Genomic DNA, 25,528 nt, shown 5'->3' with positions numbered 1-25,528 from the left:
GCCTCCCTCCTTCCGCCCCTCGCCCCGGCCGCCCCAGGCCTCTGGACAAAGTTGAGGTGCATCTGATTTGTTCCCGAAAGAGAAGCTTGTGCCTGCGCTGCGTGCCATTTGCTGCTGGTCGCAACCCCAAATCCACTTCATCTGCCTGACCCCGGCCACTTTTCACCCCTAATAGAAAAAAAGGATTAAAAAAAAGAAGAGAGTGGGAGACCTGGACGGGAGCCAACGGCACGGCCTGCCTTATGATGCGAACTCAATAGGTGCGCACACCTTCGATCCCAAGTCCAAAGTCTTTCCTCGCTGCACTTGCACTGCACGTCAACTTGCAGTGGAAGCCGAGCATCCTCTTGTGCCTTCTCCATTTACCTTTGGCCCTCTTCTTAATACCTCCTCCATCCCCTCCTTTCCCCACGGCCGCTGTTACATCCCACTCTCTTGCCTCTGGCACTTCACAACCTTCCCCCTCCATCTCTTTCCCCCCCGCCGCACCCTGAGATTCCAGAACCATTTTGTGTCTCTGACGCAATTCCTCACAGCCATGGGCGCCGCAACTTCAGACAGTAAGCACGAACCTCTTCCCCAATGACACACCTCCTCAAGTGCTAGGGCACCTGGATGGCCTCGGCGTCGCCTGCGAAGTGCGCGCATGCAAGTGATGGCGAGAGAGCTTGTCAAGGAGCTATGGTGGGACCTCAGACATGGGCAACAGCTAATAATCCATCCTACAGGGACGGCCGCTGCCGAATGCATCTCGGACGATGCCCTCATCCACCTCAAGTCCTACAAGTACTCGGCCGTCGACAAGTCGCCCATCTCCAACTACATCCTCCGACCCTACGTGCGTAGCCCTTCCGACCACCTCCCCCTCCTACCCGCCGCTGCCCCGCGCCGTCCGAGCGGCCTCGACCTCAGCATTTCCCCAACGCCTTGCTAACCAAGCCTCATTGTAGTGGAATGCTGCCGTTGAGCTGCTGCCGCTATGGCTGGCACCGAACATGGTCACCCTGCTGGGCTTCTTCATGATCCTTGGAAACATTGGCCTCCTGGTTGTTTTCATGCCTGACTTGGTTGGACCGGTAAGTCAAGATAGTTCCAGGGCAGATATGCGACACTCGGCTAATACACGTGTCAACAGGGCCCGTCATGGCTATACTACAGCTTCGCTTTCGGTCTCTTCATGTACCAGACGATGGACAACCTCGACGGCAAGCAAGCGCGACGCACCGGAACCTCGAGCGGACTCGGAGAGCTCTTCGACCACGGCATTGACTCTCTGAACTGCACCCTGGCCAGTCTTCTCGAGACTGCTGCCATGGGCCTCGGTACTTCCAAGTCTGGCGTCTTCACGGCTCTCGTTCCGTGCCTGCCCATGTTCTTCTCGACTTGGGAGACATACCACACCCACACTTTGTACCTGGGCAGGATCAACGGCCCGACCGAGGGTATCCTGATCGCCTGCAGCGTCATGGTCGTCTCTGGAATCTACGGCCCTGGCATCTGGACCGAGCCCATCATCAACATCCTCGGCGACAAGGCCGAGCAGCACCTCTATGGCTTCCACTACCTGCTGGGAGACTACTCGATTCGGGACATCTGGATTGCAATGATCGTCTTCTCGCTCTTTGCAACCCACATTCCTTTCTGCGTTCTCCACGTTATTCAGGCCCGTCGCTCGCGCGGTGAGCCCGTAGCCCCTGTTTTCCTCGAGTGGACGCCCATGACAGTGTACACCCTCGCTATTGGCGCCTGGGTCTACTCACCGTACTCGGCCATTCGCAGCGACAATCACCTTGTCCTCTTTTGCGTCACCATGGCCTTCGTGTTCGGTCGCTTGACTACCAAGATGATTCTCGCTCACCTCACGAAGCAGCCTTTCCCTTACTGGACCGTCATGCTCGTGCCCCTTGTTGGTGGTGCCGCGCTCGCCAACCTTCCGCGTCTGGGCCTCCCGGGCATCAGTGCTCAGACTGAGCTGTACTACCTGTACGGCTACTTTGTCTTCTCGGCCGTCGTCTACTTCCGCTGGGCATACCTGGTCATCACGAGCATTTGCAATTTCCTCGGCATCAATGCTCTGACTATTCCGAAGGAGAAGCAGCTCGCAAACAAGCAGGCGATTGCTGCCGCCAAGGCACCACCTCTGACCAATGGTCTGATGAACGGCATGAAGAAGGATTAGATCGGAGCAGCTTGAGGTAGCGGGTCATCCGCCCAAGACTTTCAACACCACAACAAAGCAAAGATGTCAAGAGGGCGATGGGTCATAGTCGCGACGTTGCGATGGAGTGAAATGACGGATTTCGAGTAAATGAATTACAGCAAGCCTGATTGCGGCTTTGATGGAAAGGCGCGCTTTTTTTGCATGGATGTCGGCGTTGCTAGAGGCTGATCCACTTTCAACATGGCATGCACTCATTACTGGCGCTTTTTGGGTGAGCAAAGCCATGGAAATCGGCCCGGCTCGATTGAGCCATAGGAACTTTTCTAGTCCAAGGACGTAAGCAGTCCGTTGCATAATATCAACTTCAACTTCATCAGTACGTGCTGATTAGCTTTTCATTGGGTAAAAGGTGACCGTGGAGAGTCGCACCTTGGACCTATTTCTGTCATAAGAACGGACAGTATTGAACATCTTTCGCTGGTCACTTGTCTTCGTTCTGATTATGACCATATCACTTGTGATCAAATAGACAATGCGGTTGAACTCATCCCTAGTCTATTTGTGATCTCAATAGGGTTCGATTCTTGGAGTCCCATCTAGACTTGGACCTCAGTCAATGGAGCTGAATTTAGGAGGTATCTGATGGAATGGTGATTGCTCTACTCTCTGCCCTTCATATAAAATTGGCGTCTTGAAAGATGGTTCTTTGTTCAATGTGCTTGTTCCATGCGGGATCGCCCGATTGTCTGCCTATGAAGCACCCGATGAGCACATGAAGGGTGATCCAAGGATCATGCTAATGTGAGACTTTCAGGACATGGCTCAAGAGGCATGCTTGCCATGGGGGTAACTCGGCCACAGCTTTCATATCGGTCAAGCTTTTATACCGGTCACGCTTTCATATCGGTTACGCTTTCTCAGCGATACCGTATTTCACTGCGAATACGTCCGTCACAACGAACAATGAGGCCCGTTACCAAGCGTATTTTGCCTCACTTCCTCTTTGTTATAGTTTTTGCTTTGGAGAGAACCTGGGACTACCCGACGAAGTGAGTTGGCAGACACAGCCCCACCTTCACTCCAGACTCTCGACTACATTCTACCGCTGACGTCTGGTAGGCATCCACGGCCATCGCCGTCATTTGTCGAAGGGGACTTTGGGTTGGCGCTTGAGAGGCTTTTTATAAGGAATGTTGAAATGACTGGTAGTGCCTAGACTGCTGACGTAATTGTGTACGTTCTGAGGCGGGAAGGGGATCAATGCCCCCATGACTGCTTATGTAAAAAGGCGGTTCATGAGCGTTATCTTGGCACATCAGAGCTGTGGTATATTATATTCGGTATCTGATGCCAATACTGATGCGCGGTGACGGTTTTGATTAAGCCAAAGTTAGACTAGGATCTCTCATGCTTAGTAGTGAACTTCAAGATAATCATATCGTCAATCATTACACTCCATGGGTGGTGCCGTATTAAACTGCGAATACGTTCGTGATGCGAAGTCGTTAGTGTAGATAGCGGACTTGAAAGGGGCTGATTGTTCTGTCGAAATTGCCTGAGGGTATCGGAGTAGCAAAGGGGCTTCACTTGCTCAAGGTTCAGCTCGCATGGGCACAGTTAGCATAACTAAGAGAATGACTCACGAGAAACTTGGCCGTGATATTGTGCTAGAAGAAACGTGAGGCTTGGGAGTGCTTTATACTCTTTGGTGGTTACTGTTGGTTCCACGGGGTCGTATACGACAAATAGTGGTAGCAATTAGCACTCGTCTGTTGGTGATCCTATTGCTTGTTCTTGTTTTTTCTATCTTACATTATAGGCAGGAGTCGGTCGAAGTAGGTAGTGACGGCCTGGGTGGTTGCCCCACCTTTATCCGGCCGTGATGACTAAGCCAGTTGTCCCACTTCGCCCAGGGCAGGTGCCAGCCAGCCCATGGTACCTGCCTATTACTCCTTATCAGCCTTTGCTGTTCCAACAGTTACCTTTACAGGGCGTCTGCGAACCAGATCGCCCTAGCAATGTTTAGGCTGCAGGATCAATTGTTACTTACTTAGCTGAAGTACTTAGCTGAGGTACTTGTATCTAAGTACACTTCAGCTCTCCCTCTCCCTAATTATTTTACTCGGGGCTGAACTTGAGGCAGGCTGTGCCTTGCTGTCAGCTGCTAGCAACGCGCTAGGTAGTTACCTATTAGAGGAGGGTTGCCTCCGATCACCGACCTCACTTGCATCTTCTGTTTTCTGTACACTCCATTGCTGCTTGCTCTTCTAAGGCTCTTAAGACATTGTTTCCATAACACTCAGCTCCTTTCATTGAAACGTACCTGAAAAATGGAAAAGGTTTGGTTCAAGCTCCGTCAGACAGACTACCCGCCTCCAGAAATAAAGTCGATGGGTACGGGGAGTGAGACGGCCCCGCTGTGCCTGGGTCACTTTGTTCCCAACCTGCGCCGCCTCGACTTCCCCATCAACCGCCACGACATCGAACCGTTTCCCCGGAGCATGCCCGTCTATTCCACAAACGCTCTGACATTTTCGTGGAAAGACGGTCGGGCTGTTGAGTACGGTGGTGTGCTCGGCGGGGGCGCCCCCGTCTTGGCTGCTGCGGGGGTACCGGTCACGGCCAAGGCCGATGTGAAGGCCATCTTCAAGGATTCTGTCTCCAACTGCGAGAAGTATGAGAGGCTGGATACGTATTTGATTCAGGTTACCAAGGCGTATATTGCAGATTGCTTGGAGAGAGACACGGTAGCAAAGTATGTGGAGGATAGTTCGACGTTGGGGGCATGGTCCGCATTTGTCATAACTGGGCTGAAGATTGCGCGGGCGGGCTCAAGGTCGACTTCTTCGTCTCATGGGATTGAATATGGTTTTGGTGTTGAAGCGTAAGTTATCCCCGTTCACATGTGCTATCGGAACGAGACAGAGTAGCTAATGTGGACTGCAGGGAACTACCCGCGATTGCATCCATCCGGGCCGAACCCAACGTAGCACGCAGCAAGGATATGACCACGGCGGCCGAAAAGCAGTCTGACTTTGTCTGGGCTATACGACTTGCCAAGGTCCGTAAGGGAATCCTGATGAAGGACTGGTCAGTTGGCCCGTACACGAACAAAGCGACGTTCAACGACCGCGAAGATGAGGTTGATGTTGAGCAAATCGTCTCAGCTGAGGGTGTAACGCCTACACGTGTACTAGAGGACGCCGTGCATGATGAGGCATTCGTTATACTGCCAGAACAGGACCAGTCATAAGAGAGCAATGGCGAGGACTGTGTGTTGGAATGCATTTGTCACGTAATTTAATAAACAAGAACAAAGAAAATTATCCGAATCAACTACATCCCCCCTAAACAGTCCCTCTAACCACTGCCCTTGACCATTGTTTCTGTCGATGACCAGAATCGGAACTCATGTACCCTAGCCATCTTCATTCTACGCGTGCAAGTGCGTCATAGAGGAAACGCCGAACATGAGTCCTACTATCTGCCAGGTCTGGCAAATCAGGGCCTGGAGGCAGCAAGAGTCTCGGCTGCACACAGTCGTATCCCGTACTCTTCCTGACCAGACTCCTGAAGATAGCCGTCATTCCTGCCTTTGACTGAACCATCCATGCTCCCTCGATCTCAGATTTTCTCTCTGTGTGCCGCACAAAGTCGAGTATTCGTGCCGCCATCCCTGCTGCAAGCGCAGTTGCAGCGGATGTTCCGCTCAGGGGCTCAGGATGGGGAGGTAGGTTGATATGTTGTCCAAGTAAGGCAAAGTTGTCGGCTGCCCGGCGTGGCTCAGGGTTGATCTCCGGGACAATCTTCAGAGCACCAGTTGTAGCAAACATGCAAAACACGTGATCCTTGATGCGAGCTGGAAAGGCGACTGAGTTTGTGTTGCCCCAGTTGGAAGCTGCAGCGAATATGAGTATGTTGGCGGCATGTGCGGCGTGGACGGCGGTTCTAAGGGGCTTCGGGCAGGTAGCGAAGCCGGCGGAGATACTGATGATTTCGACTTTCTCTTTGATGGCCCACTCGATAGCCTAGAGTAATGTGAGCATGATACATCGAGAAAAATAGGTAGGAATTCACCTCGGCCATCAAGTACGGCTCCCTCTTCTCATCCGCCTGGTCGTTCTCAAACACCCTTGCGACCACTATCTCGGCCTTGTCGTACATCTTGTAGATGAGATCCACAGACTGCGTTCCATGTTGTGACGTCTCTGGATTGATGCGCTGGTCGGAGTTGTGCTTGCCCGTTTGGACAAAGTCTTTGCAAACTAGGTTCCGACTTGGATCAACAGCGGTGTCTATTACGGCTATACGGATAGGCTTGTACTGGTTATTGTTCTTGGACAAGCTCTTTGGTGTCCGTAGGACAACTTCGACGTCTTCCCAGTCTCGAAACCACCTTGACGAAGACGTGAGACCCTCCCTATAGATCTCATATCTATATTAGCCATTTCGTACCGCGATGGACTATTCGGAATAGAATATTCGCGCATTGAGCGGGAGAGGGCGAGAGAGAGAGAGGTATGGAGTGCAAGAGGGAGGGAGCGGGAGAGTGAGAGAGACAGGCAGGGACCGAGGGAGGGAGGGAAAGGGCGGGGGGGCTTACCTTGCGGCGGCTGTTCCTGCTTGCATGTGGTCTGAGGCAGTCAATAGAGTCCGCGATGTTTGCTTCTCCTTGTTGAAATCTAATAGATCGTTCCACTTCTTGCGCATCATCAGGGAACGGCCTATATCATCATATTGTAAATGCCAGAATGTTTGCTGTGGAATGCCATAGGGTGGTCCCTGTCCTAGAACTTCCAGGAATGACAAGGGCACTACCGGTTGTCAGATTGAGATGCAATCGATCGCATCCGAAGACATCGGGTGGAAGCACGTACCTGAAAGAGAGAGAAAACTGCTACGGGATCGTCTGCGAGATAATAAGATGCGGAGTCCGGTAGTTGTGTTCATCTGCACCGGCGTCTGCACAAGGACCATCCGTAGCCTTGACTGCGGAGGAGTCTCTGAGAGCTGACATTCTCTAGTAGAGAACGACTTCAGTAGCCCTTGAACGGGTGTTTGGAACACAATGTTCTCGCCAGAAACCGGGCCTTGAATGCTCTGTTCAAGCAACATCTCCTTCATACGTTCGATGCATTCGATAAACTCAATCGCTGCTGGTCACAGTGTCAAATTCAAGAGTGTGAGATATCGCAGCGGGTTCACCTACCCTCTTTCTGCCTGAACCTAAACATCACCTCTGTGCACTGAGTCGCCTTCTGTGAACCGTCCTCGGAACATTCCACATCTTCGAGTGTGACTTGAAGGCCGTTCTCTGGAGGTTTGACTACTGTATCCCTGTAGACTTCATCCGATGTCAACGTTAGCTGTGTACGTTGCTCCATCAGATTGACTCACCTTTGACTGTGTAGCTCTGTGAGGCTGAATTGATCCGGTCAAAGAATGCTAGGCTGTCACTGACGAAAACGAGGAAATAGCTCTCTCTAGTGAACGATGAGTGACAAATAGAGCCACAGCCTGCGTCAATTGACTTCTTGTAGGCGTTGGAGCAATAGTGTAGAAGCTGTAGATATACCGGCTTCCACGGAAGATCGAATGACCTCGTTCCCAACGTAAACTTAACGCTGGAAAGGCTCTGTATATATCTGTTGGCATACCTGAGGTATTATTCTGGTATCAGCCTCGACACATCCTCAGGCTGGCAAGCCGATGTCGGCAAATGTCGGATGAAGCGTGGAAACTTACGCTCGTGTACTTAGAACAGATATGCTGTCGGGAGAAGCTCGAAAATATCCAGCAGCAGTGGAGGCCCGTTCCATGTTGTTACCTATTCCAAGAAAAGCACGAGCCAGTCGACTCCACAGCTCGTGAACCGCGGCGTAGTCTTTGCGACGTTGGGCACACAAGTAAGTTTCTAAAATTGCCTGGAGTAGATCGAGATATAATAATGAATACATACCTTGGTACCTCTTCTGGTCGAGACTGAGGCGGACTGATACGAAGTGATTGCGGGAATCCATCGCAATCATGTGCCAAACCCCGTACCGGCCTTTTCTGACCTCTTGAATTGGAAGACCTCGGGGGGAACGCACTTGGTAATACCGTTAGTTGGCCTTGCAGGAACTTGTATCAATACTGGAGTTGAACTTACGTTTAAACTTCAACGATTGAGTGTGGTCGGCATTCTCGCAATGACATTTAAATTCCACATCGAAGACATGTTCAGTCATAATTTCTGGTATGACTTCCGCTCTCCAGCAGATGATGTCATGAGGGAATATGTCCTCATTCATCGGACTGCTCCTTGTAGGGAATGCCAGGTCATGCATGCTCACCTGACACAACCCAGCGATCCTCTCGAGCCTTGGATGTGACAAGGAGGAGGAACCAACCTTGCCATACCTTGGATCTCTTTCGAGGTTCTCAGTAGAAGTGAAGTCGGGAAGAATCTCTTGGTCCAACAACCAAATGCCGAAGGCTTCCATCCTTCTTGACATAGATGTAACATCCTCAAGCTCGATATGCCTTGAAGGCACCCAGCACTCGTCAACGATTTTCTTTCATGCAGCGATATAAAGCCATTAACTTACAACTTAGACTCTAGAGATTGCGCTAAGAGAGCGACCTTGTTTGTGTCGACAGAAAGCTCAAAGAGCGCATTGTCGATGAACTCGATGAGCAGAGCTTCCTTCGATTCAGGTTGCGTTGCAGCTTGGACTCGATCGAATTTGGGACGAAAGACCTCATCAACAGAATCCTGTATTTTGGAAAGAGACTGGAGGCATTGCGAAAGAATCTGGCCAACTGATTCCAAGCTGCCAGAGAAGCCTTCGCGAATGTCCGGGAACGCCCACGTTGCACTCAAGTCCAGCGAGCCGATACGGCGCGATGCATCGTCAAGACGATACAGATCCTGCTCAAAGCTGTACGTATCGGTGCCTGTGAATCTTCTCAGCCGTTTCAAGTTCAACAGCAAAGCTTGAGACTTGGAGGTCAACTCGAGAAGACTGTTGGAAGGACCCTCGAGGTCTATGTCGCTCATGTCTCTGGGCCTACAGTTTCGCTCCCACAATGACTAGGCTCAGTGCTGTCTGCAGGGTTCCGGGCGATTTGATGTGTGTGAAGTTATGTGGCGAAATATCTGTTCAGTACATGCTCAGACACGGCTATCCTGCCAACAGTTCGTCTTCAGGCTACGGCTTAGGTACATGAATTCGACCATGAGAAATTGGGGCTGAACACCATGTCACCTTGTTCAGCTGAGCTTACTGCATCAGCCACCACCAATTGCAGGGCTTGGTATGTTTAGCTTGCTTCTCAGAGCGTCGGAGCCCAATCGTTACCTGCGGGGTTGGATGGCAGATAGATTTGATGCCTTTTGTATCAGCATGCTTCGGTTGCCTTATCTGGGCATGATTCGATGCCATGGCTAATGTGTCACAGTGTCTCTGAGCACCTTCTACATTGATGCTGACATTTATCCCTCTTCTTCCTCCTTCAACACCTTCTCATCCAAAATATCTCATGATATCGAGACTATTCCGTTGTTGCCGCCATGCCTCGATTCCACATCGAAAGAATACCGTCTGGCATCCACTATACAAGGGATTCAACCTCTCAATTCCACTCCGAGGAAACAACGTCCCATGTTCCTCCACAGACTCTGATCTTCACACCGTCAGCCGGAGTAGACCGGCGTCTGAGGGACGGTGGAAAATCGGCGACTAGTCTTCCTGCGCCCCCAATATTCGAAACCGCGTCGAATCACGAACGGAGTGCGTTTCCTGCTTCTCACACACATGTTTTCAACCTGGCAAGCGCGCCAACTGGTTTGCCGCCCGTCGCGAAGCATCAACCATCTCATGAGACCGTTGGTAATGGCCTATCCCATCAACCGCTAGATGGCGTCAATACAAATGTACGTACTTTTGCGTGGGGTAGCAACGAATTATATATTGACCCGACTCTATTTCCCTCTTATCCGTCTATGAATAATCTCAAAGTGAAGCAGAAATGGAGAAAGGCTGGAGACAGATGTACTGACGCCATTAGCAGTTGGTGGGAGATTGCTCTGGAGCGTTTCATCAACCGCAAATACCACCAGAGCCTGCTTTGTATGCAGAATCTGATACGCCGAATGATTGTCTTCCTCTCCTCAATGTAGACATCCAGGTCGCTGTTGACGGTACTGTCGCACGAACAAAGCTGTTTCAACGGTTTAGCAACCCGTCGAAGCAACAAATACCGGAGGCGCGATACACTTTTCCTCTGTATGATGGCTCCGCAGTCATAGCCTTTTCCTGCACTATCGGCGACGAAAGGGAACTGATAGGCACAGTACAGGAGAAGACAAAGGCTGCCAAGGAGTTCAAGAAGGCTGTAGAGAAGCAGCAAACGGCGGCTTTGCTCGAGGAGCACACGCCTGAGATCTTCGAGACGATCATTGGCAACGTTCCTGCCGAAACGGATGTTGTAATCCAGATTGAGTATGTTTGCGAGACCACAGCAATCGTCCTCGACGATGGCAAAGATGTTTTGGAAGTCATCATTCCAATGTCAATTGCGCCACGATATGGAGACATGGATTATCATGGACTACAGAAAAAACCCGACTCGGACGGTCTTCTGATTGAGGTCAGGATTGAAGACGGAGGTAGGATCAAGCAGGTGCATTGCAACCATCGAGCCGACGTTGTGAAGGATGCTCCGATGGACGTTGTCAAAGTCACCAGTCTTTCTGACCTTGACAACAACGTTGGGGAGGTCCGTGCAACTGCCTCACCAGTTCCAACTTATACCGTAGTGAAATACTCCACAGAAACAGCAATCATGGACGAAGATTTCATCGTGTCCATCGAAAGCAGTCTGGAATATCCTATTCGTTCTCGGGCCACCTTATCACCGCCCAATGAGGACGGCCTAGCAGCCCTCATGATCAATCTGAAGCCGGCAGAAATGTTCGAGGATGCGGGTCGTTTGGAAAGCTTTGATGGAGAGATCATCTTCCTCCTGGACCGCAGTGATTCAATGCACTGTTATACAACCAGAAACAAGAGAACCAAGATGTCGACTCTAAGAGAGTCGATGCCACTCTCTCTCGCTAGCTTACCAACGACATGCCATTTCAACATTGTGTCGTTCGGACATAACGCCGAGTTCCTGTGGGAAAGATCGCAGCCGTACAACCAAAACACCCTTGACGACGCCAGGAGTTATGTCCGTGGCCTGGAAGCGAACTTGGGCGGCACAGAATTGCTCCATGCATTGAGAAAAGTGGTCGAATCGAGAAGGCACACAGAGTCATCAACACAGATCGTCATTGTAACTGACGGAGAGGTCGCACCGGAGGAGGTCCTCACATTTGTCTGGGAAACTCGCCAAAAGCTGGGGGACAGTATCAGATTCTTCGCCCTGGGTATTGGCGAGAGAGTTCCTCACCGCATCATCAACAGAATTGGCGAGTTTGGAGGAGGCTATGGAGAGGTCATTGACATTGATGCCAACCCCGAGTGGACCGACAGGCTCAGTCTCATGCTTACATACGGACTCATGCCCAAGACATGGACCTGTAAGGTCGATCTAGGCCCTGGTTTTGCCAGACAGGACCTTTACACCGATGCATTCATGGATAAGCACATTGAAACGGAAATCAGAGACAGTCGGGCTGCTTCTTTTGTTCAAGCTCCTTTTCCAACGCCATGCTTGCACCCTTTTGCATTCTTATCAGTCTTCCTCTTGCTGGATCTACGCTCAAGGGCCGCCCCTACTAAGGTCACATTGAGGGCAGCCTCTCATGGCGGAGACATTGAGTTAAAGCATGAGCTCAACATCGACACAACGTCAAATGACACATCTACGGTCCAGCATCTTGCAGTCCGGGCAAGTCTACTTGATTTGGAAGCTCAGCTGAGCCGCCGAGTCGCAAGCCGAATTCAAGAAGACACTGCCAAAATGAACGCTGTATTACTTGGAAACAAGTTCAAAGTCACGAGCCGATGGACAAGCTTCGTTGCTCTTCAGGGCTCAGATAATGTGGTCGATGAGATAGAGCTATACAAAGCGGAGTTTGTTCAGGGAGCGGCGAAAGAGTTTTTGGGCTCTATGAGCTCTGCCAAGCATCAACCAACAGGAAACATGCCGACGTGACCATGTGATCCTTTTGAACCACGAACCTACGTGGAATCTCTTGGCATCATTTTACGAGCAGCTTACGCTCAAGGGCTGCCTGGCCGAGTAGGTCTCGCTTACCATGACCCTCCACCTAAAAATGTGGTTGGGCCGCCCTTCTGTGAAAAGCTGATGGTCCCGCATAAGTCAGCACACAACTCATCAATCAGAGCGGAAGTTCTTACTCCGATGCCAGATGGTGGTGACCACTCTTCACCATGGCTACACAATGCTTGCCGGGAAGCAGCTGATCTGCAAAGAGCCGATGGCCTCTTCATCCTTGACGACATCTTCAGGCAGAAAATGAGCGACTACTTCAGCAAGGACACGACTGCCTCGATCGAGCGTATCGTGGCAAGTACACCACCCGATACTCCGTACGGGTCCATCAAAATGTTTTGGTCGATCACGAGGATTGCCGAAACACTCATGGTCATCTACCTTTTGCGTACATACGTGGCGCAGAGGCGTGAGGTTTGGAGAATGATGGTCTACAAAGCCATATCAGCGGTACCAGCGACACTAAGGTCAATGAATGAAGACGATGTGAAGAAGCCGAGGTCGCTGAAAAAGTTCCTGGTCGCTTCTTCCATGCATTCGTATTATGGGAAGTGCGCGGAGTTCAAGAAGATGACGAGTGGTTTGCAGGTCTGTCCCTTTTGGCTAGCAGAAGAGCGTTCTACGAAGTGCCCTTACTGTCGTAAGAGAGGTCATTCCGAGGGTACAGGCTATGGAACGAGCAGTGATGGGACTGATGGAGCCAGTACACGCCTTTGTTGTGCCAAGGTTGGTTGTAGCTTCATGGTCGAAGGGTTAGAAAATTTTGGTCAGTTATGGACGCACAAGGTTGATGAAGAGCATCTGGATGGGACACCCACCTTTGCGGCATAATAGAGTCCTGGAGATGTAGTTTTCTCTCGTACTCTCCAAGGACAATCAGTTAATCAATTACGATCGACTGCGTCGTGCGCAGTTATTTAAAGTACCTTACGAGAAACTCGATATGCGTGCCTGAAATTGATCCATATTCAATGAGCCATCGATGCGTACAAAAGGATTTCTGTACAAATTTGAAACTCAATTCCATTCCCTCAATTGTGGAAATAACCCCAACATGAGACAAAGCGCATACGGTGAGTTCGACATCGCAGTCCCCGATCCCACCAGCCTCACGTCGCAGCTTATTTCGCGTTCCGAACAGCCAGCTGCCACTTGTTTCCATGACTTCAAAGCCTCCCTACTCAATGTAAGCTGTCATGTCGCTATCACGGTAAGCAACGGCGAGTCTTTCCGAACGTGATATCTGAGTATGAATCCCTCACCGGCGCCTGGGGCCCATATCTCCATCATCCTAAGTAATGGTATGCGCAACGCTGCCCGGCTCGCCTGAAGAAGCAGGCGTTCCAGCGCTGACGGGCTGGATACCAGGTCTCCAATACATGTCGTCAGGGCTAGGTACCTAAGGGCTGGCCAGGTACGAAGACTCTCTGAATGCTCAAAAGTATTCTCCGGTATATCCCTTGATGAATGCTGAAAAAAGTCTCTAGCATCAACTGCGTGACAGAGAGTCAAATACCGAAGACGATAGCTTGCATGGACCGCTGAAGAGACAAGGTCGTCATTGCAAACCCTAAGAAAACGTGGATTTCCATTCAGTGGAGACTGCGCTTCCCAAATATGGACTGATTTCATCGTGACAATTTCGCTTGCACGGTCGAGTAGCATAACCATCGCCTTATCGCGGGGCGGGGGGCTGTTTAGTTTGAGTAATCGCGTGCCATGGCTCGTAGCTGATGGTCTTGAGGCGGTAAAGGCTACGGAGACATTTCGCAATTAATGCCTTTGACAGAGTTCTGTAGCAATGTTGATTTACGAAAAGCCTCCTGACGACGGGCACCTGAGCAAGCTTAAGCGAGCCAGAGCTGATGCCCAGCAAGTTGCCAAGAAGACGCCGTTTCGAGTTTGAGGAATATATACGGCTCCGATCATGTTGACTTGCGTTGATGCGATGGTTCCAAGGGTGGTCTGAATCGCTCGGAGAGCTGGCGCTCAACCTTAATTTAACGCCATTTTTAGGCGTAGACCATGTTGAAAGAGAAATGAATAAACTTTTCAGCGCCTGGCTGAATATCTTGTTGTTTGTTTGAATCGTGTCTTGGGTTTCTCGTTCGTCAAACTTGTTGACATGATCGTATTCTTGAATGCTGATGTGAAGTGAGATCTCCTTGACGAGATCTCTTCGAGGACCGTAAAGAAAAGAGGTTAAACTGTCAATGTCGGAACCAGGGAACTGGAGCTTCAGGTGTTGAAAAATTGGCAAGTCGAAGAAGGCCTGCCATTCCCTTGAGACGCTTGCTCAGTTCGACAAATCATGCCCCTTTTTTTTCTATCTCAGCTTGTTCCAAAACCATCAGTCGAATCTCCGCAGGCAAGGCTGCCCAGCGAGGACGGCGGTTGTTAACGTCGTCAGACGAGTACGTGATTCCTGAGCGTAGCTTCATTTTACAGCTGGTTTGCTTAAAGACAGTCCGGGTTGTTGAGCTCTGGGATGCTGAAAGTGACAAGAAGAAGTGATAATGGGCTCATGTGTGGCGGGTAGCCTGGCATTATGTTATAGTTGGACATGAACTCTTTCTCCGAAATGCAAATGCGGAGACGCAAACTTAGTTGCCAGGGTTGCACGTTACCAGCGAGAGTTTCTCATTTCTTGAAAATCATTCAGAAGAGACGTGATTCGAAGTCGTGAGACTGCTGAGGCATTCAGGCTCATTCTCATGTTCACTCAACGGCCTCTTGCCCAAGGTATGGGCCTATGAAATCGACTTTGCTCCTGGAAACACAAGACGAGAGTTCGAGTCCTTCATCTTTGGAAGTACTTACTAGTTCAAAACCCCACCCCAGCAACCTTTGTCTAGCAGTTCTTTTGTTACACAAGACAGCTGTTAGTTTTACTATATTTCTTTGAAGAGGTTATGAATATATCTTGCTGGGACACATGAATCCAAACTGGTCTTTAGGTTTCTAGTGCACTGTCACAAAGAGCCGTTCCAATCATTCGTGTAGACAGACAGTTCTCTGACAGGTTCAACCGCTGGACATCAAATCTTACGAGATGCCGAGGCCTGTCGATGGATTCAAAGATGGATGGCGATGAGGCCGAATGTTTCGTCGGGTCAAGAAATCAAATATGAACAGTTTGGGAGGTTGCAGAGAATCAGTGATAGTGGCGTGTTACGACAAAACCTTCTCAAGTTGAAGCTTTGTTCAATGGTTGATTGACGTCGAAAATAATGCCTCATCAGAAGTTTACTTATTGAGACAATTCCAGTGTATTGTTGAGACGCAGTTTGGAATGACTTAACGGCCAAAGAGTTAACCAGCAGTTGCGGATTAGAGGCTGCGAAGTAATTGTTGGGTCCTTCATCGGGATGACGACTCGAAACAGTGGACAGGTTAAACGAAATTCTGTGTTAATTATGTACCTCTGCCAGGCCAACTGACCTCTGTAGGCTAGATCAAGTGCTTTGTACGATTTCCTATTTGAATTGAAACAAGCACATCTAAAGTAAACGAAAAAGTAATCGGAATGTTTACTGCAATTGCACGCCGTCCAACCTTCTTTTCGCTGATAAGCAATATGGACTCTTGAGAGATCAAGCTAATGTCAGAAGTCGTTTAATAAGATTCGGAATAAATACCGCGAAGAACGCGACTTTCTCATGTAAGGTATGATGTAATCGCGACGCGTTTGCTTGACATTAGGAAAGAATGCGTACACTGAATAACATGCTGTTGCCGGTGGTCTGGTAGATAGACTAGTGGCACCTGGCTTATCAATTATTGGATTTCTTTCACTCCAATGCATTGACATCTACGGCAAGGGGAGTCAGGGGTGACTTCTGGCAGGTGGAAAGTGGGAAAAGAGTCAAGGAGTTGGCTGATGTCAGGATCTCTGTTGCCTCCAAATGCGGGAGGGACGGTACATTTGTCTCGCCCAAAAGTTGGCCGACTTTAGATGTACCTCCACCAACGACTCCCGACTCCCCTCCTTCGGAACCGCCGATAGGGAGCCCACCCACAGCGGCCACAGCGGCTGCCCACTGCTTTCAGCAGAGGCAGGCATTCCCGTGGTGTACGCAAACACTGGGCAGGCACTTGCCAGCGTGAGATTCGCCCAGTAAAGGACAGTGCAGAAGGAGGCGACCAGACAGCCCAAGGAAAGCACCTTTGGAGCAAACCACCCGTGCCACACCCCCCTAAATCTAGGCCAGAAGACCACTGCCTGCCTGCCTGCCCTTCCCGCATCGCAATCGACGACGACGACACCCGACCGTGACTCTGCGACCGAGAGAGACCAAGCGGGAAAAAAATTCATCAATCGTCACCATCAATCGCCCTCGCGACGAATCGACCGGAGAACAATGAATGGCTATTCAATCGTCGCCAATGGCCTCCGTTACGCGCTCCACCCGGAGGACCGATACTGAAGGCCTCGTCCAGCAGCAGCTTCACCCCCATCCCCTTCACCATCCCGTCCAGGCCTTCGCCGCTGCCAACACGAACACTGTGACGCGCGCCGCTGCCACCCCCCAAAACATCTCCAGCTACCAGCACACGCTGTCCGGTCGCACCAAGCGGCAGCTCGACCAGACCGATCATATCGTCGATTTCGAACACCAGAAACCCAAGCGACCGCGGACGAGCATCGAAATCCTCATTCGCCCTGCCCTGTTACCGAACAAGCCTGCCGTCGCCAACGCGACACCCACGGCAAACGTCACCCCGACTCCGCATCCGACTACGACCGCGGCCACGAAGCCTCAGGCGGCCGCACCCCTAGCAAAACCCACGCCGAAACCCGCACCGCAACACGTCGCGACGGTGCATCCTCCGAATCCAGCCGCTGCTGCTGCGAATAACAATGCTGCCCAGTTGACCAAACACCAGGAAAAGGTCATTAATGGGATTAAACACGAGCTGGATCGCCTGCAGCCCCGCGAGGCCGATACCCACACAAAGGAGGGGGGCCGCAAACTGCGCTCTCAAGAGGCCACTCGTTTCAGGAGCGAGCTGTCTGCGTATTTTCCCGAGTATGACGAGGTCATTGGAAATGAACCCAAAGAACAGCGTACGCCTCCAATATGTTTTCTGCCCTAGGTTGAGCCAAACACATTGTTGTACACTTACTGACGACTGCCCTTTCAGAGCTTTTCACCCTCGATACCCCGATAGTCATTTTTGACTCGAACCCCACACGCCACCATCCAGTCCCGTGGCACCGAAGTCTAGGCGCGACGCCAGATCCCAGTGTAGTACTCGATGGCTCAGCAAACTCGCATGCCAGGCACAAGGTTCCCGTGCGTGGCTACGGCGATGCTCTATTTGACGAGCTTGTCGATGCCCAGCGGATAGACTTTGATTTCTTGGGCATTTCGCACAAGCGCGAGCCTGTAGAAGATCCTCTTCCCGACGTATCCTTTATATCGTCCCACAAGAGGGCGGAAAGGCTGGAAAAGTCCATCCGTAATACCGAACGGGGACGGGCCCAGCATGAAAAAGACCAGATTGCACGCCTCCTGGACGGTCTCCAGGGTCACGACTGGCTGCGAGTCATGGGTGTTAGTGGTATAACAGAGACAAGAAAAAAGCAGTTCGAGCCAGCGCGGCAGCACTTTGTCAAAGGCTGCCAAGCCATCCTCGACAAGTTCCGCCAGTGGAGCTTGGAGGAAAAGCGTCGCAAGGCTGAGAAGGACCGCGCTCTCGCCGAGAAGGCAGAAGCAGAAGAGTCATCAAGCGGAGATGAGAATTCATCCGCGGAATCCGAAAGCAGCGAGGACGACGTCGAAGGAGATGACGAGACTGGCGATATTAGTGACGGTGATCCACCAGGGTCCGACGACGACGATGATTCTGTGACCAAACAGCTTCGCGAAGAGGCTACGTCAAGAGGGTCGAAGAACAGCAAGAAACGTCCACGTGCGACACCACAGCCACGGCCTCCTCCAAAACCTGAACCCCCAAGGGAATTCAAGTCCTTCTTCAAGAAGAGATACGAGCGTGAGAGCGCTTTGCACCGGCACAGGCGTGCCGGCCGCAAGGTGGTGGCATGGGGACACCCGTTACCAGAGATACCCGAGATCGACTTTGATCTCCCTGAAGAGTTGCGTGACGAGGAGACGCTGAGGGTGCATGCGAGGAAAAGGCGCCGTGATCGCCGCGGCCGAACCTGATCAGAGGTGTTCGGCTGCAGGACTGGGCCATGGTTGTGTAATACCTGGTGTGCCGTGTCTGCTTCTTCTCTTGCATCGGGGTGGCGCGATGTCTAGTTGTAACAATATTATCTGTAGACTGCTGGGTTGGCATAGCTCAAGAATAAGCGTTCGAATTGTCCCATATCGTCGTTGCTGAGTGAATTATGACGCCTTCCGAATGATGTGTCTGAGGCTGAAGTAGGCAGTCGGCATTAAGCGGCACCGGTAGAGTGCTCTCGAAATCATTGCTTCCTTCCCAAAAGAGGGAATGGCGGCTCTGCTTTGAAGGACCTGGTCGGACTTGGGTGCTTGGGAAGGAGCTTCACGTTTGGTGGCTCAAGCAACAAAATGAGTGGAGTGCGTGCACCTTGGGAGTTGGTCTGCTTACATAATCGAGTCCTACCTTGGGTGGGTGTGAGTCGTGACCCGCCCAACGGCCAGGCGCAAGAGCCAAAGGTGGCTCCGGCAGCTCCATCTCAGTCGCGGCGAACCGTGGGACGCGCTGACCTTGGAAGGCCTGAACTGCACCAGCTGCTGCCGACCTCAGATTTTGTGTTTGGTCGCAGCAGAACCTCTCTCAACCTCCTACTTCTCAGCTGGTCGTACCGCCGTCCCGCTGGAGAACGGCATTATTAATATTCTCAGCTGTCGCCGGTCCTTTGCCTAGTCCATTTAATTTCCTCCGCCGCCCTCTCACGACCGATTTCCCCCCAACTTCGCGACGCCGACCGCAGCGACAGGATGATCGTGGCCCTCGTTGCATCCTGCACCTGAGAATCTCGCGCCGGCGCACCTTCTTTGGATCGTATCCGCCGGACCTCCAACCCATCAAAAACAAACGACTGGCCGTTCGACTCGAGCGACTCGAGCTTCTGCTTGATGCCAAACTGCGACATCATACTCTTGAGCGCAAACTGAGCCCACCATGAGCGCCATCGAGGCCGCTGCGGCCGCCCCCGCTGTTGACGAGGTTAACGGCAGCGATTCCGAAGACGATCTTCCCCCTATAAAAGACGAGCCGCCCTACCCGTACTTCGTCCTAAAACAAGATGTCGAGCTCGAGATCAACTTTCGGGCGAAGCGAATCCAAGGAAAATCCCACATCACGTTTGGCATGGTTGGAAATGCCCAGCTTGACGAGTTCGCCATCGATGCGCGGCAGTCCGAGATCGACGTTAAGAACATCACGATCACCGCTCTCAAGGACCAGAACCCCCTCGGCCCACCCAGAAAGGTGTCAGCTACGTACACGGATCCGTATAAGTTACTGGACTATCCGAAATACTATGACTGGAACGCCTCGCATCACGACCTTAGGAAGATCCGGATGCGCCCCCTCATGCACAATCGAAGGAGCGACGTGCCTGCCGAGAATAGAGAGCTGGTAGGCTGTACGCCCGCTGATGGTGCCTTGCGAGTCAGCCTGAGGGATCTTAAGAAGACCAAGGGAGTTGTCAAGGAGGAACTGGTACCCGGAGCGGGAATCACCAAACGGCCGACGCTCAAGATTCGCGTTTCGAGCGTGACGCCAAACTCTGCAGAGCTCCCCGAAAGCGAACTGACGGGCTCAAGGGAGTACCGTGTCACGATACCTTTCAAGACAAAGCTGGTGCGGGATGGCGTTCAGTTTGTTGGCGTTGATGCCGGCGATCTTCGATACCCACACGCATACACTCGACATTCTATCGAGCCGGGCACGGCTTCCTGTATATTCCCCTGCATCGATGACCCTGGCACGCTTCCGACGTGGACCATGGCTGTCAAATGTCCGAGGACGCTGGGCGACGCACTTTGGCAACCCCTGGCCACCCAGCACAGGAATGGAAATGCAAATGGCAACCGCGATCGCGGGGCAAACCAATCCAAGGCTGACAGAGACTTCGCTCTTACCGAGGAAGACAAGCTTCTGGAGATGACAGTCGTATGCTCCGGCATTCTGTCAGACGAGATCGTCGATCCTGAGGACGAGCAAAAGAAGATAATGACTTTTGAGATGGAGAAGCGGGTTGCCGTGCAGAAAATCGGCTTTGCGGTCGGTCCATTCGAGCACGTCGACTTATTCTCAGATTTTCGCACAGAAGAAAATGACGAGAAACTCGGCGCCAGTGCCCTCAAGATCCACGGCTACTGCCTCCCCGGGAGAGCTGCAGAGGTCCAGAACACGTGTGCAGCGCTCGCCGCCGCCGCCGACTTCTTCACCCTGACATTTGCTCGATATCCCTTTGACAACTACAAGATGTGCTTTCTCGATGACATGGTGGACGATACGGTGGCTCTCCAATCACTCTCCTTCGTCAGCACCCGCCTGTTGTTCCCCGAGGACATCATCGACCTAGAGGTAGACGTCACGAGGCAGTTGGTATACAGCCTGGCCTCGCAGTGGAGTGGGATCAACCTTTTCCCCAATACACGCAGAGATCTCTGGGTCGTCATCGGCATCGCCTACTACATGACCGACCTTTTCCTGAAAAAGCTATGCGGCAACAACGACTACAGGTTCAGGATGAAGACAATGTCAGACAAGCTGGTGACAGTTGACATCAAGCGGCCGTCACTGCACAAGCTTGGCCATCTCCTGCACATTGGAGATTTCGAGATGGAATTTATGGCCCTCAAGGCGCCCTTGGTGCTCTTCATTCTCGACAAGCGGTTGATGAAAGCACCTGCCCAGACCAACCTCACGCGCATCATTTCCCGAATTCTCTACAAGGCCAACATCGGAGACAGACAGAGCGAATGGATTATCAACACGGAGTCGTTCCAGAGGGTTTGCGAAAAGAACGCCAGGAACAAACTTGAGGCTTTCTGGAACCAATGGGTGTATGGCTCGGGCTGCCCCAGGTTCGACGTTTTCCAACGATTCAACAAGAAACGACTCTGCGTCGAGATGACAATTAGGCAAGTTCAGGACAAAGCCATGAGTGAAGCTGAGCTCCTGAAGAAGTCGGAATTTCTTCGCGCCATCAAGGAAAAGGCCCACGGCGTCAAGACAGACGAAAAGGCCGGCCTATTTACAGGCCCCATGACGATTAGAATTCACGAAGCCGACGGAACACCCTACGAGCACATAGTAGAAATTCGCGAGGATGCTGCAAAGGCCGCTAAGTTCGAGATCCCTTACAACACCAAGTACAAGCGATTGAAGAGAAAGAGGAGAGCAACGGAAAAGCTCAGCGCGCAGTCTGCTGCTGACCCTGACAATAACGAAGATGCACTCTTGTATTGCCTGGGTGACGTTCTGACCAACCCCGAAGACATGAGGAAGTGGGACTTTTCCGAATGGGAGCCCGAGATCGAAAAGGCCATGGACCAAGAGTCGTACGAGTGGATTCGCATGGACGCCGACTTTGAATGGGCCTGCGAGATGAAGACAAATCTCCAGAGCTACATGTACGTGTCCCAGCTCCAGCAAGATAGGGATGTCGTGGCGCAGCAGGATTCGATGCTGTATCTCAAGAAGAGTCCGCCCCATCCACTGGTGTCGACGTTCCTTACCAGAACCCTTGTCGACCGGCGATACTTCCACGGCATCAGAACAATGGCTGCAGAGATGCTATATCACCACGCCGCGGATAAGGTCTCGATGGCTGGTATGACCCATCTGCTAAAAGCCTTCACCGAGATGTTCTGCTACCCCGATACCTCCATGCCTCGGCCAAACGACTTTTCCGACAAGAAGCAGTACACCGTGCAGAGCGCGCTGCCCATGGCCATTGCAAAGATTCGCGACGCCAGCGGTAGATGTCCCGAAGCCGCACGACGCTTCCTCCTGAACCAAGTTCAATTCAACAACAATGCTAATAACCCGTACTCGGACCACTTCTACGTTGCCAAGCTTCTAGAGGCTCTCGCCCATAGCTTGATTCCAGAGAAGCGACGGGAATCCGATGATGCCATGGATGTGGACATGTCTGCCGAAGAGAAAGGTTTCCTCAAGGAGGCTATCGTTGAGATTGATCGCTTCCGCAGGATGGACGAATGGGCCAATTCTTACCAGAACATCTGGACAACCACCGCGCTCGAGTGCAGACGCAAGCTCATGAAAGCCGGGGTCATTCCTAAAAGTGCCGTGGCCTTTGTTCAGTACTTACAGGACGACACGTGCGACTTGGTTCGACTCAAGGCTTTCGAGGCTCTAGTGGATCTGGGTTATTTGATGGATCTGCCTGTCTTCCGCCTGATTCTTTCCGTTATGAGCACTGACCGGTCTCCATTCGTGCGGGATAAGCTCGTGAAGATCTTCTGTACAGGTCTGGCTAGTCTCGCCTTTGGAGAGCAGTCAAAGGCCAAGGTCGCGCCTGCTGTCCCTAACGGCGGACTCATGATCGTGGACAACACCGAGGCAGAGACGCAGAAGAGGCGGAAAGAATTTGCACGAAAGCAGGATATCAACGTCGCACTCGAGGCTCTGAGGACAGAAATGGAAGAGCAGTTTACAGAGCAAGAAGCGGCACTGGAGCGAGCGTTCTGGAAGGCTATCAATTCTAACCTGATCGGGCGTTCCGAAAAGATCACGCTGCTGGAGCTTTGCGGCACCATAGTCGATGCTGCTGACCGATGGACGATTACCCTGAAGTACCCTAAGCGATGGAGGGTCAATCGTCCCGTCCAGCGTCAACCTGGCAGAGTCAGTCTCTCACTCGGAGTGCCTATTTCTTCGTTCACTTTTGCTAACATACGCGCAGAACATCATCAACTTCAAGGCTTTCTTCAAGACGGGCATACCGCAAAAGATCGAAGAGCCCGAACCGCCAGCACCGGTTTCGGCACCGGTGCCTGCGCCCACGCCTGCTCCTGTGGTTGCACCGTCTCGGCCGCCCGAACCGAAACGACTAATCGTCAACATGAAGAGCGGCGTCGCCAGACCCAGCAAGCCTACGGTCTCCCTCCCACGCCCTGCGTCCACGGCTCCTCGCCCATCGCCGGTCTCTGCCACACAGTCCCCCGTACCGAGTGCGGCACCATCGCCCGTTCCGCGGGAAGCAGACTCTATCGTCGCGCACTCGAACGCCAAGGCGCCTACCCCGAAGCCGTCTTTCTCAAAGCTTCCCGGGTCCAGGCCGCCGAGTGTGAAGCCCGGTATCGTCAAGGCAGGTATCGCCCAATCCGTGGTGTCTTCGGCGTCATCGTCGTCGTCTATGCAGCAAAATGGCCGCTCTACTCCTCAACCCACGCCTGAGCCCGGCAGCAGCAAATCGCAGAAGCGACCTCGGCCCGACAAGGTCCCGGGAGTTGATGAGGCATCACCAGCGCTCAAGAAGGCCAAGCTGACTGTCCGGCCTGACGGCACTGTGGTTAAGAAGCGCAGGATGTTCAAGTTCCGGCACCCCAACCTCAAGAGGATCCTGAAGAAAGCCGGCGTCAAAAGTCAGATGCCCTACAGAGATCCGTCAAAGATACGGAGAACAGGAACACCAATGAGTGTTCGTGCCTCTCCCGCTGGATCACCGGCTCCTCCCCCATCTGAGAGCATCAACGCGAAGCCGGCTCGCAAACCTCTTCCCGGCGCACCGTCCGCAGGTAGTCCTCCACCAGTCCCAGCATCACTACCGCCAAAGCCTCCGCCGCAAGCATCGCCACCCCCTCTTGAGGGTCAGTCCGCTCCGAAGAAGGTGAAGCTTGTCATCAAGAAACCTTCCAGTTCGCTACCCAAATAAACAACCTCGAACCGCTTATTCATGAGATGAGGCGGGAGATATGGGTGGCCAGCAGAAAATTCATGCCCATGCGTCTCCAGGCCCTCGCAAATTGCTTTCTTTCTTCCATCTTCACGGTCATCGTATCATGCTTCCGAAACAGGGTTGCGTGAATTCACATTATTTTTCAGGCGTTCTTTTAGGGCTTGAGACAGCGGAGGCTAGGCGGGATTATACATCATCATTACAATCAGGTCCTAGGGGAAGCGAAACGTTGCAAACCACAGCGAGGGGTTAAAAAAGAATAGGGGCACGAAAGAGGATCGCGGCGAGCGTTCCCAGCGTGCCGTACTTTTTGTTGTATTAGTAAAAAAAAAGAAACACGTTCGGGCAGGAGGAGAGAGAGATGAGGAGAAGATAGTCTCCCCCCAAATCGTAATGATACCTCCTTCAGTCCAGTATGCCTTGCACCACTTATTTTTGCCCATCGGTCCTTTTGACGTTTTTAAGCTTTGGACTGCATGTGTGACTGCAAACACTTTCCTCAGGTGAACGCCGCCGCGGGGCCTTGGGTCCTGTTCACACTCGTCAATTTATGTATTCACACCCCCCCTCCCCCATATAGCTGAAGACGAAGCATGCGATGTAGACTTTTCGTGATGTCTCCCATGATTGAGAAACGGGTTTGCTGGTGGCGGTTGTGCAGCAGGCGGGGCTAGACAGCCACTTGAAGTGTAAGGTAGATATCCCATCGCCAGGGCAGGGTCACAAAGCCACAAAAGCTCGGAATCCCATCCTCATACTGTAATAACCTGAAGGGGAAACCGAGATTGGCGAGGCGGAAGCCCGGCGGAGGGTTCCTCGCAGGAGGTAGTATCGTGGTATTACGGTGCGGGGAGGACGTCAGGCCACCGCACCGGCAAACCGTGTGTACATCAACCAGTTAACATAGCGAATCCATGAGAGTTTAGTCCCCGTGCTTTGGAAGAGAGGATACAAGTCAGGAGATTTTACTGTGAAATTTGTATTTCTTGTTTGCAATGACTGTAAGTGGTTGTACACGCCCCACATCCTGACCGGATCGCGCCGTCTTTGATGATATTAGAGCTTACGGGATATTCTACAAAAGGAAGACGCAGCCGCTCCAAAATGACACAGAAAAGGAAATGAAGGATGGCAAGGGGCTACCGGGCTTTGCAAGTCGTGGCCAAGTTACCACTGCTACACCCGGATCTGGAGTCGCTGTCCCCTTCCTTCTTGGGTTCACGTGCTTGATAAACTTTCACCCTGTCCTCTGTCTTAACCCAGGCCCA

General features: G+C 52.0%; 7 protein-coding genes across 7 annotated transcripts; 6 read left to right on the top strand and 1 right to left on the bottom strand.

The window, feature by feature from the left end:
• Positions 1–538: 538 nt before the first annotated feature.
• BDP81DRAFT_321142 (CDP-alcohol phosphatidyltransferase) lies at positions 539–2,179 on the top strand (the record flags this gene model as incomplete). Its single annotated transcript, XM_060584586.1, has 4 exons — positions 539–560; positions 729–838; positions 951–1,076; positions 1,136–2,179. 4 exons carry the CDS (start codon positions 539–541, stop codon positions 2,177–2,179), a joined length of 1,302 nt encoding a protein of 433 aa, XP_060444710.1.
• A 2,312-nt stretch (positions 2,180–4,491) lies between these two features.
• BDP81DRAFT_450045 (uncharacterized protein) lies at positions 4,492–5,414 on the top strand (the record flags this gene model as incomplete). Its single annotated transcript, XM_060592474.1, has 2 exons — positions 4,492–5,045; positions 5,108–5,414. 2 exons carry the CDS (start codon positions 4,492–4,494, stop codon positions 5,412–5,414), a joined length of 861 nt encoding a protein of 286 aa, XP_060444709.1.
• A 175-nt stretch (positions 5,415–5,589) lies between these two features.
• BDP81DRAFT_320778 (peptidase S8/S53 domain-containing protein) lies at positions 5,590–6,568 on the bottom strand (the record flags this gene model as incomplete). The annotated part of the gene is made up of 2 exons (XM_060584549.1): positions 5,590–6,189; positions 6,239–6,568. Coding segments are annotated over 2 exons (930 nt in total), but the record flags the coding sequence as incomplete, so codon positions are not given.
• A 1,769-nt stretch (positions 6,569–8,337) lies between these two features.
• On the top strand, positions 8,338–9,341 carry BDP81DRAFT_429036 (uncharacterized protein). Its single transcript, XM_060590481.1, has 2 exons — positions 8,338–8,686; positions 8,752–9,341. Exons 1-2 carry the CDS (start codon positions 8,630–8,632, stop codon positions 9,142–9,144), a joined length of 450 nt encoding a protein of 149 aa, XP_060444707.1. The 5' UTR covers positions 8,338–8,629; the 3' UTR covers positions 9,145–9,341.
• Positions 9,342–9,660: 319 nt separating this feature from the next.
• On the top strand, positions 9,661–12,356 carry BDP81DRAFT_33517 (von Willebrand factor type A domain-containing protein). Its single transcript, XM_060585832.1, has 2 exons — positions 9,661–10,079; positions 10,217–12,356. Exons 1-2 carry the CDS (start codon positions 9,717–9,719, stop codon positions 12,305–12,307), a joined length of 2,454 nt encoding a protein of 817 aa, XP_060444706.1. The 5' UTR covers positions 9,661–9,716; the 3' UTR covers positions 12,308–12,356.
• Positions 12,357–16,631: 4,275 nt separating this feature from the next.
• Positions 16,632–18,650, top strand: BDP81DRAFT_33502 (something about silencing, SAS, complex subunit 4-domain-containing protein). The gene is made up of 2 exons (XM_060585815.1): positions 16,632–17,456; positions 17,534–18,650. The coding sequence occupies exons 1-2, from the start codon at positions 16,754–16,756 to the stop codon at positions 18,556–18,558; spliced, it is 1,728 nt and encodes a 575-aa protein (XP_060444705.1). The 5' UTR covers positions 16,632–16,753; the 3' UTR covers positions 18,559–18,650.
• A 431-nt stretch (positions 18,651–19,081) lies between these two features.
• On the top strand, positions 19,082–24,655 carry BDP81DRAFT_349812 (uncharacterized protein). Its single transcript, XM_060586186.1, has 2 exons — positions 19,082–23,206; positions 23,265–24,655. The coding sequence occupies exons 1-2, from the start codon at positions 19,505–19,507 to the stop codon at positions 24,234–24,236; spliced, it is 4,674 nt and encodes a 1,557-aa protein (XP_060444704.1). The 5' UTR covers positions 19,082–19,504; the 3' UTR covers positions 24,237–24,655.
• The last annotated feature ends 873 nt before the right edge of the window (positions 24,656–25,528 follow it).

This window comes from Colletotrichum phormii (assembly GCF_030913505.1).
Source record: "Colletotrichum phormii strain CBS 102054 chromosome Unknown BDP81scaffold_11, whole genome shotgun sequence".
Classification (NCBI taxonomy): domain Eukaryota; kingdom Fungi; phylum Ascomycota; class Sordariomycetes; order Glomerellales; family Glomerellaceae; genus Colletotrichum; species Colletotrichum phormii.
Note: the sequence above shows the minus strand (reverse complement) of the source record. Positions and strands in the feature narration are given on the sequence as shown.

Coding starts and splice junctions, on each gene's coding strand:
- BDP81DRAFT_429036 (XM_060590481.1), top strand. CDS start 8,630: ATGCCGAAGGCTTCCATCCTTCTTGACATAGATGTAACATCCTCAAGC. Junction 8,687..8,751: donor CATCCTCAAGCTCGATATGC/CTTGAAGGCACC, acceptor CCATTAACTTAC/AACTTAGACTCTAGAGATTG.
- BDP81DRAFT_33517 (XM_060585832.1), top strand. CDS start 9,717: ATGCCTCGATTCCACATCGAAAGAATACCGTCTGGCATCCACTATACA. Junction 10,080..10,216: donor TAGATGGCGTCAATACAAAT/GTACGTACTTTT, acceptor CGCCATTAGCAG/TTGGTGGGAGATTGCTCTGG.
- BDP81DRAFT_33502 (XM_060585815.1), top strand. CDS start 16,754: ATGGCTATTCAATCGTCGCCAATGGCCTCCGTTACGCGCTCCACCCGG. Junction 17,457..17,533: donor AAATGAACCCAAAGAACAGC/GTACGCCTCCAA, acceptor CTGCCCTTTCAG/AGCTTTTCACCCTCGATACC.
- BDP81DRAFT_349812 (XM_060586186.1), top strand. CDS start 19,505: ATGAGCGCCATCGAGGCCGCTGCGGCCGCCCCCGCTGTTGACGAGGTT. Junction 23,207..23,264: donor TCCAGCGTCAACCTGGCAGA/GTCAGTCTCTCA, acceptor ACATACGCGCAG/AACATCATCAACTTCAAGGC.